Raw genomic sequence first — 16756 nt, 5'->3', positions numbered from 1 at the left:
AAAATAAATGAAAAAAAAGAAGAAATTAGAAGACTTTTCATTCCGCTTCTCTAATGTCTTTGTGATCTGTAACTCCATTAAATATTCCTTCCATATCAATGTCATTAATGAAAATGTTGAAAGGGTTGAATTTTACAAAATCACATTTAATATATCACCACTTTGATGAGAAACTGTTGACAAACATTGTGATTTGAAGCCAACGCTGTATCTATTTGTCATGTCATCTGGTACATGCTTAACTTGTTTGCTTATCATAATGTCACAAGTTGCTGTATTTTTAAAATGCTTTTTGCAAATGAAATATTGTACGTATATATAATTCCCCAATCTAAATTTCTTAATTTTGTTAAATAAATTTATTTTCATCTGTTAAAAAAAAAAAATGAAAATAAACATAGGCCAGGATGCACGGGTGCGTGGGGCATAAAGAGTGCATTTTCAGTAACTTGGGTGAACAGACAATGAATTCTTTATCAAAGAAAGCTAAACCCTGGAATTAAAGTTAGAACTGCAAATGTGATGAGAAACGGGCATTAATAGTCATGTACAGTTAGTCCTCGACTTACAACAGTTCATTTAGTGACCATTCAAAGTTACGACAGCACTGAAAAAAGTGACTTATGATCATTTTTTACACTTATGATTGCTATAGCATCTCCTTGGTCACATGATCAGAATTCATATGCTTGGGAACGGACTCGCATGTATGACGGCCGCAGTGTCCCGGGATCATGTGATCCCCGCTTGGGTGAACTTCTGACAAGCAAAGTCGATGGGGAAGCCAGATTCACTTAACAACCATGTTGCTAACTTAACATCTGCAGTGATTCACTTAACAACTGTGGCAAGAAAGGTCGTAAAAGGTGGCAAAACTCACTTAACAAACATCTCACTTAGCAACATTGTGGTCGTAAGCTGAGGACTACCTGTATGCAAACATAACATCAGAGCTCGGTCAGTATAAAATGCAACATGAGAGGATTGCAAACAAAATAAGCTCAGATTTCTTGGAGGACATCTCTGGGTCTGTATTCATTCATTCATTTATGATTTATTTGTTAAATTTATTTGCTACCTATCTCGCTCTGGGGCTACTTTAGGCGGCTTACACAGACAGAGAGGGCCTGAGCTCCCTTGGTCATTCTTTGGCACTCTTTGGGGACTTTCAGAAGCAGGAGGATGAGATGACATAAGAGGGTGTCTGTATCTTTGAAAAAGCATCAGGGCTCTGGAGTTTTAGATCCCATGCAGATATTTAGATTTTAGCATATGATGGTGTTAAGCTTTTTCTAATCTATCACTATAATTAAAGGGGCGGATTTATAGTGGCTTTACATGCAATGCAATTTAATACAATACAACAACACAACACAATACAGGTCTCTAGAAGAATGTGCTCTAAATATTACCAATTGGTTAGGTACACAGCTGGTCTTACTTGTTTATGCTGTTGCCAGATCCCTGCACAGGTTTATGCTTTTATCCATTTCTACATATTTTTCGTTTATTCCTCTCCTATTTTAGGCACGCTTTATAAGCAGGCCATTTTACAGATTATAAAGACAAAATAGGCTTGCTACTGAGAGTATCATTAAGAGAGAGTTTCAGGCAATCACAGATCCCAGATGAATATTCCAGCACAATTTATGTTTGCGAACAACCAGTTTTCTGATATACAGTCTATATGTTGTGGAGATGCACCGAAAATAGAATTTGTGACACATTCCAAACTTTTGTCTTCTAATCTTTTAAACAAACCTTTTTGACCTGAATGACTGTTGTAGGAAGGGTTTGTAGCTAATGAAACTGTTTATCCTCTGGAAAAGAATATGGCACGTAAAAGGTGTTTTGTAAATGAAATCATTTGCTGAAAGAGCCGTTTAAAATACTGATTTTGGTGGGCTGAAATACAAACTCGGACGGCTTGGTGTGCATTCTTCATTTTTATTTTATTTTTTTGGTATTGATTTTTTCCCCCTGACGTGGTAGAATCAAACGGTGCCAGAAGTGTTGAGATGAATCACTGTTATCCGAGGGCTGCAAGCTTCTCTTCCGAGTGACAGAAGGAGAATTCCGCATGGATCAAATAAATACAGATGTGTAGTAATTAGTTTTATTCCCAGCGAGCCCATTTCCGACACACTAAAGATGTGAGTGATTATGGAACCTCACCCCAACAGCTTTTATCAATTTAAACTGCTACGCTACAGGATAGGTCATAACCCAGCCTGCTATTAATAATGTATTTATTGCACTCAACATTATAAATTAGCTCGGTGGAAGGAAGAGAAAGCGCACTTCTTAACGAGACTAATGTCTTCCTCCTCCAGAACCGCCCCATGTCCCTGGCCTCCTTCTTGAAATACAGCCCTAAGATCCTTAAAAGGGTCAGAAACCTGGTCCAAGGCAAGGAAGCCTATATCGTGGGAGGCCTTCTGAACCAAGATGACCTGGAAGTGGCCGATGTGCTAGACTTGCCCATTCTCGGTTCTGATCCAGAAGTGGCTCATCTTTACAGCACCAAGTCCGGAAACAAAAGAGTCTTTGATGCTGCAGGTGTTCCGGTGCCTCCCGGGCAATATGACATCTATAGCAGGCATCAGGTAAGACTGGCCACGGATTGGGCAGGTCAGGAAATCTGAGCTGAGACTATTAGGAGGCGCCATTTCTTTCCCTTCCATTCTTACTTGGATAGAGCTCAACTTCTGCTGCCAAAGTATCAGAGGACTGAGGTCCATAATTGATTCAGCCCCGGAACTCAGTTCCTAAATGGTCAGTAAGGGAGCGTTATGGTATATGGCAATGACCTTGGGAGAGAGACCCCTAGGGCAGGGGTCGGCAACCTTAAACACTCAAAGAGCCACAAAGGTCCTAACTGGAAGCCCCGTTTAATTCCGGAGCCAGCCCAAAGTCCGGTTCCCCCACCACAGAGTCTCCTCCTAGTGAGGTGTCATTTTTTCCTCTATGGGTCCTAACTAAAAGCCCTATCAATTGTGGAGCCAACCGGCGACAGGGGGCCGCAGCAGAGGGATGAAAGAGCCACATGTGGCTCCAGAGCCACGGGTTGCTGACCCCTGGCCTAGGGGAACAATCAGATAAGAGAAGATAGAGCCCTCAGCTGTATAATGGGCAGAGAAAAAGGTTCAGAAGGGACCCTCCCTAGTTTTGGGGCTGTCAAGGAGAAGATTTGTACTTTCAGACTTGCACAATTGTGCAAGATCCAATCTGGGTCGGTCACCGGGACCAGAGGTTTAGTCTTCCAAACTTTCAGACTCATGCTGGAGCCCATCCTCAGGGAATGAATGTGATCCAGATTGGATCCTGCAACATTATCCAGGGACACCTACATTTGCCTTCATTCGTTGCCCAATTCTGTTAATGTAGCCTTACAATAAAGTAGAATTAGTTTATCTGGCGGTGTTTCCTTTCTAGTCTGCTCGGGAAGGCTGTCGTCAGTCTTGAAAGTTGGAAAGTACAAACCTTCCACTGTCTCTTTTACAGCCCAAGAATTTCGGGAGGGTCCCTTCTGACCCTCTTTCTCCACCCATTGTGCAGCTGCAGGCTATGCCTTCACTTATCTGACCGTTCCCAAGGCAGCATCTCCCCTCACCCCGGTCTCCCAAGGTCATTCCCACATACCATTACAGGAAGCTATGGGTTCCTTTGCCAGAGGGTTGAAGTGCAAACCTTTGTTCAACCATATTTTTTTATTCAAGGCATTGGTGTAATGCCCAGGTGCTCTTTCCTTGATTTCCTTGATTCCTTGATTTGGGCAACAAGGATTCTGCAGTGCAGAGCACCAACCTCAAGCATCTTTCCACTAAGAGAGCCTACTTGGTTCCACGCAAAGTACAGAGATAATCTCTGAAAATAAAAATGCCAGCAGACTGCAGCCCTGGATATAGTTTGCCTCCTTCTGATGATGGGCACTCTTGATTTGCTGCATTCACCATTGCCGTGGCTTTATGAGAGGGCCAACAAAATCTTCTCCAAGCTCCATCTGAGGGCCCCATTTTGAGACCTTACAACAGTGCTTCTCAACATTGGCAGCTTTAAAATGAGTGGGCTTCAATTCCCAGAATTCCACAGGCAGCCATGCTAGCTGGAGATTTCTGGGAGTTGAAGTCCATCCATTTTAAAATTCTCACAGTTTGCTTGGAAGTAAGTTTAGTTGAAGTTAATGATATATTTTTCTCCAAGTAACTGCAATAACAATTGCTCATTGTTAATAATCTTAATAAGGATCTCAACAATAATCCACAATACATTTTTTTCATAATAAAGTTCCCAAACAGTGGACTTGAATTATCCTGCAAATACATCTGCATACAGGAACTCATTTACATAATTATTGAAGCAATTTGCCAATTTTACAGCTACCTAAATTGTTAAGGCTTTTTGTCCCTCAATATACTTCTCCGTTTTATAGGGGACCATTTGAGACTGTGAAGACCAATCTAGGACCGCAGCTTATTCTTCATAGAGAGTGTATGTTTTGAATTAGATTCTGGAGGAGGAAATGGAAAGCATTTCCAGTTCTAAATTGACCCAATTTTAGGAACAATATGTACAATCTTATACATGGAGATGGAATGGAGTGCTGTGGAATATAGGTTTTGTCAATGAAATCAAAACTAAAAATAGTTCATGTACCTGTCAGCCCTGCCTTAACTTGAACCTTTAGGCAAGTACGATCCTTGATTTCATTTGTTGATAAAGGTATAGTTTACTAAAGGTCAAGTGGATTAAAGGTAAAGTTCTCCTCGCACATATGTGCTAGTCATTCCCAACTCTAGGGGGCGGTGCTCATCTCCGTTTCAAAGCCGAAGAGCCAGCACTGTCCGAAGACATCTTGGTGGTCATGTGGCCGGCATGACTCAACATCAAAGGCGCATGGAACTCTGTTCCCTTCCCACCAAAGGTGGTCCCTATGTTTCCACTTGCATTTTTTACATGCCTTCGAACTGCTAGGTTGGCAGAAGCTGGAACAAGTAACAGGAGCTCACCTCGTTACGCGGCACTCGGGATTCTAACCACTGAACTGCCGACCTTTCAATGGACAAGCTCATCGTCTTAGCCACTGAGCCACCACGTAAGGAAAGCCAGAACTGAGGTTCACGTGCCAAATCCTTAGGTATAACTTTTTCTCTCCCAGACACTTCCCCTTGCTGGTTCTCCCCCCACATATCGCCAATCAGTTTTAAAAGACATGGTTTTGAAACAGTCACTGGTGCAGCCGCATTCTTCTCCCAGAGAAACGACCTTGAGAACTCGTCTCGGAGAGGCCTGCTTCTTTGCATCAGTTTCACTTTCCCCCAAGCATTCCCCTTTCCTTCCACCCTCTCCCCAGGACCATGGCAGATTGGCATTGAACAATTGCAAAATGCAGGCATGAAGTGGACATTCTGACGGTTTCCTTTTGACCATATAAAAATTAAGAGTCTTCTACAGCATTAGACAGAATTGCTAAAGAATTACAAGCAAGCAAGATATCAATGTGGTGTTGTCGGTGGTCTCTGAGAATGGTGGATTTCTTGCAAATGTTTCATTATCAAACTAGGTAACATCATAAATGCTGCAAGAAAACCACCAAGCTCCAGAGAGCATGAAGGACCCCCCCCCAATTCAACCCTGAGCTATACATGTTCTTTTCTATCGGTAGCGTGTCATCAAATGACTCATTGCAGTTGAATCCTATAGAGCCTATGTAATCCTATGTAGTCCTTGCTCAGCACTCAGCCCATCCGTGTTCTAGGTACGTTTCCAGCTTCTACTGATGTCACGCAAAAAACATTGGCTCCCAAAGTTACAGCAGTTATGCGTGGAAAAAGATGGATGTCTGGAGGACAGAAGATTTGGGGTATACAGCTCTATGCATATTGCTTCCATTGGGGCCAGATCCTATCTGTGGGAGCCAAACTGGATTCTCTCCTGCAGATATTCAGGCTCAATGTACAGGTGCTTGCTGGAAAGCCTGCATCATTAGAACATCATTGGGCACTTCTCCAGGGTGAGCTTTCCAGAACGAAAACACCTGAATGGGTCTCCTTCCTACCTCAAAACACTGCTTTTTAATGTGCGGTTCTTACTAGTTTTCAAGGACTGAAGCGTTCTGGAGCACCAGTAGCAATTATGAACAATTAGGTTAAAACTTATTTATATCATTCACTTTTCCAGTTTTCAATGAATGATGTTTTTAGAAAAAAATCCTCTACCTGCTTGTGTTCTATCTTTAGGTATACTAAAGGTGTTAGAGATTGATGCAGTGGTCTGAAAAAAATCTCAAAAAGCCAATCTTTGGCTGTATTGGAAGGCTCCCTGGGCTGTGTGGCTTCTCACCCATCCTTGCTTTGTAATGAGTGGGCATCTCCCATACTTTAGAAGACTGCTGTTTACTCAGTACCAGAGAAAATAGCTACACTGGCAGCTGATTATTTCATGAGGTCAGATATCCTTGGCTGATTTATGAGTTTCCAGAGTATTTTCCCTATAATGAGCATAGGCATTTTTGCAGGTTTAAGGACTATAACTTCACCTACTATTAGGAGCCTGGTGGCGCAGTGGACTAAGTGCTGTTAAAGTAGCACTTAGCTGCCAGCTGCCTGCAATTACTGCAAGTTCAAATCTCACCAGGCTCAAGGTTGATTCAACCTTCCATCCTTTCGAGGTAGGTAAAATGAGGACCTGGATTGTGGGGGCAATAAGCTGACTTTGTATAAAAAAAAGAACACCACTTGTGGGGGCCGAAAGCCCTACTGAGCAGGTATATACAAAAGTATGAAGGCTATTGCTTAACGCATTGTAAGCCGCCCTGAGTCTCCGGAGAAGGACGGCATGTAAATCGCACAAATAAATAAATAAATAAATAAATAAATAAATAAATAAATAAATAAATAAATAAATAAATAAATAAATACCAACCATCCCGAGACCTCCCCAAGAAGACAGCTCTTTGGTTTGTAAGGATATTAGCGAAAAAATGAGGATTTTCAGAGAAGCAGAAAATCTTCCTTCCTTCCCTCCCTCCCTCCCTCCCTCCCTCTTCCTTCCTTCCTTCCTTCCTTCCTCCCTCCCTCCCTCCCTCCCTCCCTTGCACTCGCTCACTCACTGAAATCAATAAATAAACATTGCCAAAATTCAGCCATTTTGCTTGAAAATCTAATGTCCCAGTCTGGGGGTGCTAAGTGTGAAACTGGGGCCACAGGCTGTGAGCCTCTCATTAGATAAAAAATAGATAATGCAGGCAGGTCAACTTATATATACCCTGAACTATTAATCATAGTTATATAAAAATAATATACTACAGTGTGATGTGCCCAACATGTTGACCACAATGTTATTGTCATTGGTTTGAACTGTACCCTGAAATTCTACTTTTGCGTCTATTTGTCTCATGTTATTTTCATTTCCTGCTGTAAGCTCCTTATGAAATACTGGCTAGAGGTGTTAAATAATCAAAGGAAGGTGGCAATAATTTAAGGCACAGTTCAATTTTCACTTAAAGATAGCTCATAATTCTTTCCATTGGTGCAATCTTTACAATTCTATTGATCCATTTCATTTCTGTAGGGGTCGTCAAGAGAAAACCCATTTATTGGACTTTCAGAAGGAGCAAATAATGAGACCTGGAGCAAATAAATAATAATTCTATGTGGATTGTTCAAATAATAAAAGATTCCTTAAATTCCAGTATATGAGCCACTGTAACAAATTCCTCCCAAGTCAGTCTCTTTCCAAAGTTTATACTTTCCATCTCCTTAACAAGGAGTATTTTTCTATCTAGTAAAAAAATGGATAGCGGTATATTTCAAATAGTCAATATTATTTCACTATTTGAAATTACTGTTTGAAAAGTACTGTTTCAATATTTGAAATAATACATTTCAAATGGTTTTTTATAATATGTCACCATATTATAAAAAAAAGATGTGAAGACTCTAGAAAGAGTGCAGAAAAGAGCAACAAAGATGACTCGGGGGCTGGACTGGAGGTTAAAACGTATGAGGAACGGCTGCAGGAATTGCGTATGGCCAGTCTAGAGAAAAGAAGAATTAGGGGTGACAGGATAGTTGGGTTCCAATATTTGAGGGGCTGCCACAAAGAAGAGGGGGTCAACCTATTCTCCAAAGCACCTGAAGGCAGGACAAGAAACAATGGATGGAAACTAATCAAGGAAAGAAGCAACCTAGAATTAAGGAGGAATTTCCTAACCGTGAGAACAAGTGGAACGGCTTGCCTTCAGAAGTGAGTGCTTCATCACTTCATCTCTTTTAAGAAGAGACTAGACAGCCACTTGTCTGGAATAGTATAAGGTCTCCTGCTTAAGCAGGGGGTTGGACTAGAAGACCTCCAAGGTCCCTCCGAACTCTGTTATTCTGTTCTGGTCCTAATCATACAGTACCTAGTGCTCTTATGTTCCTTCTCTCTTGGTTTTAACATCTGGACCAAGGTTTGGAATAAGGTTTTAACATCTGGACCGAGTTACAGAACGAGAAGGACTAAAATGGAAAATAAAACCTTCACATTTTTCTCCTCCAGATGATCGAGGCCCTCAGTCAGCTGATTATAGACAACCCAGAAGTGCAACGTTGGGTGTTCAAGATGGATAATGAATTTGGGGGAAATGGGACTGCCTTTTGTGACATCGCTAAGCATCTCAAGTGCTACGCTTGGATTCTGAAGGAGCATCATCGATACGGACCAGAGATGTGGAATAAAAGATGGGCTCATGTAAGTCACTTTGGATTGCCTAAATTTTGAGCAGGTGATCTCAAAAAGCAAAGCCTAGAAGGGAAAGTCCAGGTGATTCTTCTCCTTCCAGGCTGTCGGTTCTGGATCAGTCACCATTAGAACCTCTTCTAATTGTAGCAGATATCAGTTTGATAAATATAATAATTTATCAGGAATTCAGTGGTAACTATTTTCAAACAGTGCTTTGATTAAGGACAAATCAGGTTGATAGGTTGACCTCATGTTCTGGCATCTTAACCAATATTAATAATATATAAACCATAGTGACATAATATTTTGTGGAATAAGAATTCATGCTTGTATACTGAAGTTCTTGCAAGCGTCTACTAAAATAAATTTGTTAGTCTATATAGACTATGCCGTATTTTTAAATCTTTGGGCAGAAAAGAACAAAAAGTGTCAGCACTTCAAGCTGCATTTACTCTAGTGCTGACATAAGGAGAAGCGGAGGCATCTGGAAAGGGACGCTTGACTTTTCACCTACTTATTTTCCCTGGAGATAATATCCCCTAGGAGATGGGATGGGAGGGGGGAAATTCCTTTGAGCTGGAGCAGTAGATTAAGGGTAGAGTGACTTGGAAGATGGCCAATGAGTGCAGGGGAGTGGGGAACGAAAAGGGAGGGTTTTGGGTCTGGAAGTCAGTGTTGGCTGCGATGCAGTCGGAGTTAGAATGTCATGCTAAATAAATGGGAGTTTTCTTCAAAGACTTTGTTTGAAATGCAATTTATTTGAGACGACCTCGAAACCTGACAAAAAGCTTTATGGAAACACAATAGAACTTTATGCAACGTATTAAAACAATGCACTGTTTACTCCCTGAATACTTATCTGAACTTCTGTGTCTTAATAGAAGTATCCTCTTATTTACCCATCATGCATTTTATCCCAGTCATGAATCCCAGTGCTCAACTCCTACTGCAGATGCTTTTTCCAAAAGGCAGCTGCACTTTCTTGGGGTTTTTTCCTTCGAAAACGTTTCGCTTCTCATCCAAGAAGCTGGCTCAGTTCCAGCTGAAGACACCCATGACTCAATTGATTGAGAATCTCCATAGGCAACTCCTGGAGTATTTCATCCTTCTCTTCCTCTAGTCTAGAGGTAGTCCTCAGGTTATGACCCTCAGTTTGGGGCCAGAATTTCCATCGCTAAGTGAAGCAGTTGCTAAACAAAACATCATATGATCGCCACAGTTCCAGCAGTCCCCGTTGCAGTGGTTAGGCCAGGATCTCGTGCTTCTCTGCCCTGCACAAACTGCCTCTGCTTCAACTCCTCCCTCCATACCTATTCTCCCCCCCTCCCAGCTCGCATTGGAAGCTCTTGACCCTTTGCGATGCCTTGCAGGAGGAAAGCTGGCTAAGCAAGCAGATGAAGCACTGGGCTCCCCTCCCTCCCTCTCTGAAGCCCACAGGCTGGTTCTCCAGACAAGCTTCTAAGACGAGCTAAAGAGCGCCCACTGTGCCTTTATCCCTCTGCACCCTTCAGTTCTGCCACCACCACAAACCTTGATTCTCACACAGCTGCCACCTTCACCCAAGGAGCCACCACTGCTCTCCATCCCACCCCACCATGCTGTCCACAGTCTGTGGGCTATCGCTCCTCGTGCCAGTAATGGAAGACAGGGGTCTTTCACCCACACCACCACCCCGCCTCCTTCCCCGGCTCCATCCCGCTGCCTCTCCCCTGGCTGGGCCTGGCAAGCTCCCTGAATCAGATGAAGCTCCACCACCCTGAAATGCTGGCCAGACATATCTTGGGTTGCACCCTCAGCCAGCATTTGGATCCTGGGCTAGTAGCAGGACGAAGAAGACAACGAAGGTGATATCTGGTGGCAGTTGGGTCAATGGGCAGGTGGTGAACTCCAGGCTGGACAAAAAATGGGAAGATGGCAGGGAGATAGGTAGGCATGGAAGGTTAAAACAGACAGGAGAACATGACTGGGGGAGGCTGTGATCAGTTAATCAGTTCAGATTGGTCACCAAATGCCCAAATTTTGATCACGTGACTGCAGGCTTCTTCCACAGCCAGAACTTTGAGAGCTGGTTGTAACTACCATTTGTTCAGCACCTTCTTAACTTCAAACAGTCACTGAACAAATGGTTGTAACCCGAAGACTTCCTCTATTGTTATTGCTCTACTCTGAAGGTCTCAGTAGTTTCATTTGCTTACTTATTGCCTCTTGTGCAGGCCGTGATTTTGGCCATTCCGAACTTCCAGAAACTAATCAGAGGTTGAGTATAGCCCACCCTAGACCCTCTTTTATGTCCCAGGTACTAGCCCGAATTGAACCAAAGGAATCCGACAGAAGAACATAATTAAATTGGGGTCATTCTAATGCAGCTTTTAGTGCAGTGCATGAGAGTGCTAAAAACGATCAGCCACAAATTGGAAAAACGAACAAACAAACCATATTATAAAACTGTTATGGAATAGAAATGAATGGCGGAAAAATAAATTGCAGAAAATGAATTGCACTGCTTGGATCCGTTGGTCTCTAAGTTGAGGTTCTTGGTGGATCTCTGTGAACTGACAATGGAAACAACACGTCCAGGTGCAGAATTAAAGTGAGATTTGGCAACCTGAGCTTCCAAACTCATAAAATACTTGGTGATGCTGCCCACATTTTGCTAATGTCTTTTTTTCTGCTGTTGGGATGTTGAGGTTGAAAGATTCAAAATATAGAACATATTATAGTCCGGGAAAGTAATGGGGGGAAAAAATCGGCAAATAAATTTCCATCCAGAGGATTCACAGATTTCAAGAGTTTAAGCCACTTAGGGTTTGATGTCAGTAATAATTCTGTGCTGAAATTAATAAAGTTGGAACTTTATGTATCTATCCTTGCAATAAATACATACAGTAGAAAACAACAAACCAATCCCAAGGACAATTGTAGAAATAAAATATCTGCATTAACAAAGTTAAGGTACATTTTCTTTTTTTAATACAGGTGGCCAAGTTGGAAAATGTTAATAATAATAATAATAATAATAATAATAATAATAATAATAATAATAATAATAATAATAATAATAATAATAATAATAATAATAATAGGTTTAGGTTTAGGTTTTATTTGATTTGTATACCGCCCTACTCCCGAAGGACTCAGGGCGGTGAACAGCCAACAATAAAATACATAAATACACAAAATTTAAAAACCCGATAAAATCAAATTAAACTTTTTGGCCCAGACAAATTAAAATACCCCAATAATTTAAAAACAGATTAAAATTTACATATTTTAAAAAGGGAAGAGATCAGGCCAAGCCCGCTTGATGGAATAAAAAGGTCTTCACAGCACGGCGGAAGGAACGCAGATCCGGGATCCTCCGTATCTCCGGGGGGAGCTCATTCCAGATGGTAGGTGCCCCCACAGAGAAGGCTCTCCCCCTAGGGGCCGCCAGTCGACACTGTTTGCCTGACGGCACCCGGAGGAGTCCCTCTCTATGGGAGCGTACCGGCCGGTGGGAGGCTATTGGTGGTAGTAGGCGGTCCCGCAAGTACCCGGGTCCTAAGCCATGGAGCGCTTTAAAGGTGGTAACCAAAACCTTGAAGCGCACCCGGAAGACCACCGGGAGCCAGTGCAGCTCGTGCAGGAGAGGTGTTACATGGGAGCGCCATGTCGCTCCCATTACCACCCACGCGGCTGCACTCTGCGCCAGTTGGAGCCTCCGGGTGCTCCTCAAGGGGAGCCCCATGTAGAGAGCATTACAATAGTCCAGGCGGGAGGTGACGAGGGCATGAGTGACCGTGCGTAACGAGTCCCGATCCAGAAAGGGACGCAACTGGCGAATCAGGCGGACCTGATAAAAAATCCTCCCGGTCACGGCCGTCAAGTGCTCTTCTAAAGACAGCCGTGAATCCAGGAGGACACCCAAGTTGCGAGCCCTCTCCATGGGGGCCAATGATTCGCCCCCAATAGTCAGTGATGGCGTCAACTGGCTATATCGGGACGTCGGAAACCACAGCCACTCGGTCTTGGATGGGTTGAGCCTGAGCCTGTTCCTCCCCATCCAGATCCGTACGGCCTCCAGGCACCGGGACATCACTTCAAGGGCATCGTTGGGGTGATCCGGGGTGGAGATGTACAGCTGGGTGTCATCAGCGTACTGATGGTACTCCACCCCGAAACCACGGATGATCTCGCCCAGCGGCTTCACATAAATGTTGAACAGGAGAGGTGAGAGGACCGACCCTTGCGGCACCCCACATATGAGGGGCCTCGGGGTCGACCTCTGTCCCCCTGTCAACACGGACTGCGACCAGTCAGAGAGAAAGGAGGAGAACCACCGCAACATGGTGCCTCCCACCCCTAACTCTTCCAACCGGTGCAGCATGATACCATGGTCGATGGTATCAAAAGCCGCTGAGAGATCTAACAGGACCAGGACAGAGGAGCACCCCCTGTCCCGAGCCCTCCAGAGATCATCAACCAACGCGACCAATGCCGTTTCCGTGCTGTACCCGGGCCTGAAGCCCGACTGGAACGGATCCAGATACGTCGTTTCATCCAGGTGCTGGGGAAGCTGTTGCGCAACCACACTCTCAACAACCTTTGCCACAAAACGAAGGTTGGAGACCGGACGATAATTTACCAACATTGCCGGGTCCAGGGAAGGCTTCTTGAGGAGAGGCCTCACCACCGCCTCTTTCAAGGCGGCAGGAAAGACACCCTCACCCAGCGAAGCATTTATAATCCCCTGGAACCAGCCTCGTGTCACCTCCCGAGAAGCCAGCACTAACCAGGAGGGACACGGGTCCAATAAACAAGTGGTCGCGTTCAGTCTACCCAGAATCCTGTCCACGTCCTCAGGGGTCACAGGATCAAACTCATCCCAGATAACATTCTCAAGACCTGCCCCAGTCCCTCCCCCTGAGACTATCCAGTCGGAGTCCAGATCTTCCCGAATCTGAGCGATTTTGTCATACAGATATTGGACAAAATCCTCGGCTCTACCCTCCAAGGGGTCCTCCCGCGCTTCCTGGTGGAGCAGGGAGCGGGTCACCCTAAACAGGGCGGCCGGGCGATTATCTGATGACGCAATAAGAGCAGCAAAATAGCTACATTTCGCTGCTTTTATCGCCACTAGGTAATTCCTCATATGAGCTCTTACCAGTGTCCGGTCAGATTCAGAAAGACTGGCCCTCCAACTACTCTCTAGGCGTCTTTTCCGGCGCTTCAACTCCCTCAGCTCCTCAGTGAACCAAGGAGCTAAATGAGATCGGCGCCGGGTCAGAGGCCGCAAAGGCACGACCCGATCCAGAGCTCTAGCGGCTGCCCTATCCCAGGCGGCCACTAGGTCTCCAGTCGAGGCGTGTGCCAGAGCCTCAGGGAATGGCCCAAGCTCCATCTGGAACCTATCCGGTTCCATCAGGCGCCTGGGGCGGAACCATCTTACCGGCTCCGCCTCCCTGCGGCGGGGTGTAGCGGTTCGAAGGTCGAGACGAAGGAGAGAGTGATCAGGCCATGACAAGGGCTCGGTGACTATATCCCCTATCTCGAGATCACTCAACCACTGTCCAGAGACAAAAACCAGATCCAGCGTGTTTCCCCCCATGTGGGTAGGGCCATGAATTAACTGGGTCAGGTCCATGGCTGTCATGGAAGCCATGAACTCCCGAGCCACCTCAGATGCCTCACCAACGGACGGCAAGTTGAAATCCCCCATGACCATAAGCCTAGGGGTCTCAACCACCACCGTGGCGACGACACTGAGTAGCTCGGGCAGGGCTGCTGCCACATGGCAGGGAGCCAGGTATGTGATCAGCAAACCCATCTGAACCCCGTGGCCCCATTTCACAAGGAGGGATTCACAGCCGGCCGTCTGAGGAACAGTGGCCTCCCTCGGTCTCAGACCTTCGTTAATAATAACCGCTACCCCCCCGCCCCTACCCTGCAACCTCGGCTGATGGAATGCGCGGAAATAATAATATGATCATTATTTATTTATTTATTTTATTGAATTTGTATACCGCCTTACTCCCGAAGGACTCAGGGCGGTGAACAGCCATAGAATAAAACATATAAATACAAAATTTAAAATAGATTAAAACGAATTAAATAATTTGGCTGAACAAATTTAAAACCCCCAATAATTTAAAACCAGATTTAAAATTTCCATTTAAAAGGGGAAAGATTTAGGTCAGGCTGGCTTGATGAAATAGGAAAGTCTTGAGCACGCGACGGAAGGTACGCAGATCCGGGATCCTCCGTATCTCCGGGGGGAGCTCGTTCCAGATAGTAGGTGCCCCCACAGAGAAGGCTCTCCCCCTGGGGGCCGCCAGTCGACATTGTTTGGCCGACGGCACCCGGAGGAGCCCCTCTCTATGGGAGCGTACTGGTCGGTGGGAGGCTATTGATGGTAGCAGGCGGTCTCGTAAATAACCAGGTCCTAAGCCATGGAGCGCTCTAAAGGTGATAACCAAAACCTTGAAGCGCACTCGGAAGACCACTGGGAGCCAGTGCAGCTCGCGCAGGAGAGGTGTTACATGGGAGCGCCACGTCGCTCCCATCACCACCCGCGCGGCCGCACTCTGCGCCATGATATCTCATTAAGCGAGATATCATGTCACTGTGATGGGCTTTCAACCTCACTTCCACTGGCGTTATTAAGAAAATCACCCACATTTGTTAAATGAGACATCATAAACTTGCTATGGAGTAGTATACAGGTAGTCCTCAACTTGTGACCACAATTGAGCCCAAAATTTCTGCTGCTAAGTGAGACATTGCTAAGTGCGTTTTGCTCCATTTTACAACTTTTCTTGCCATAATTATTAAGTGAATCACTGCAGTTCTTAAGTTAATAACATGGCTGTTAAGTGAATCTGGCTTCTCCATTGAGTTTGCTTGTCGGAAAGTCGCAAAAGGTGATCACATGACCCCAGGACGCTGAGACCATCACAAAAATGAGTCGGTTGGTAAGTATTTGAATTTTGATCACATGACCATGGGGATGCTGCAAAGATCATTAAGGATCAAAACTGGTCATAAGTCACTTTTACAGTGCCGTTGTAACTTTAAACAGTCAGTGAATGAACTATTATAAGTCGAGGACTACCTGTATAAGTCCAAGTGCTATTGCTAGTGTTATTGCTAGATATCACACTGAAGGAGGTCAGTTTAGGATAAATGACTTGAACAGCAAGTTTCCCATAAAAGTTAAATTGCAGATTGAAAATTGCTCAGATAGATTCTGGGTGCTTGTTCTAGATACCTCTAAAGAGTTCTAGGCGTTCCTACTCTTAAGTTTTTCCCCCACCTCCTTCACCCTACTTTTCCTCTCCCTTACCTGAATACATATTTATATATTTAATTAATTATTGATTACTAGAGTGTTAAGGACATTTATAGAAGTAATTTATAATCCAATAAGATTAACCTTTATTTTGAAGATCTACACCATATAGACCATAGACTCTAGACACTACTACTGATAAAATACTATCACAAATAACGATATTGAAATACAATAAGAGTACATAACTAAGGCGAATAAGAAAATAATTTCAAATCAAGCCTCCCTTACAGCGTCCCCTGCCCAACAGAGATCTATAGAAACCATGTCTCGGCTTGTCGTTCCTGCTCCGGCAGGACTCGACACCATGCTTGGAACAGAAAAAGAAAAGATGGGCTCTATTTCTAGTATACAAAATATCGAGTCGATGAATAAGACCCAAGAAACGATTGCTAATAACCATGAGGAGAGAAAAAGAAATCACGATGATTTGAAATCTGATGTGGGAAAGATAAATGACAATATAAAGAAAATGGATGACAAGATAGAAAGGATTCAGCAAAACATTGCCAAAAACGAACAAAGGATTCAAAAGACAGAACTCAAAATGGAACAGACGGTCAAGAAAGTAGAAATGCTGGAACAACAGCAAATAGCAAGTAATCGAGAGCTCGAAGACTCACTTACCTACCTGGAAATGGAAAAGGCATCATTCTATTTAAGGTTCCAGAATATAACAGAGGAAGACTTGGGGGAGACTATGAC

General features: G+C 44.1%; 1 protein-coding gene across 7 annotated transcripts in view; it reads left to right on the top strand.

The window, feature by feature from the left end:
- IQCH (IQ motif containing H) overlaps positions 1–16756 on the top strand; it is a 128152-nt gene that overhangs the window by 57471 nt on the left and 53925 nt on the right. For all 7 annotated transcript variants that reach the window (XR_015729730.1, XM_034435468.2, XM_034435466.2 and 4 more), the window contains 2 exons: positions 2334–2606; positions 8542–8733. Coding sequence is in view for 6 of the 7 variants with exons in the window: in XM_034435468.2 (XP_034291359.2) it covers positions 2334–2606; positions 8542–8733 (465 nt within the window). In the remaining variant the exon portion in view is untranslated. The remainder of the gene's footprint in view (positions 1–2333; positions 2607–8541; positions 8734–16756) is intronic.

This window comes from Pantherophis guttatus, chromosome 13 (assembly GCF_059756535.1).
Source record: "Pantherophis guttatus breed Tessera chromosome 13, ASM5975653v1, whole genome shotgun sequence".
Classification (NCBI taxonomy): domain Eukaryota; kingdom Metazoa; phylum Chordata; class Lepidosauria; order Squamata; family Colubridae; genus Pantherophis; species Pantherophis guttatus.
The sequence above is the reverse complement of the archived record's forward strand: the minus strand, read 5'-3'. Positions and strand labels throughout refer to the sequence as shown.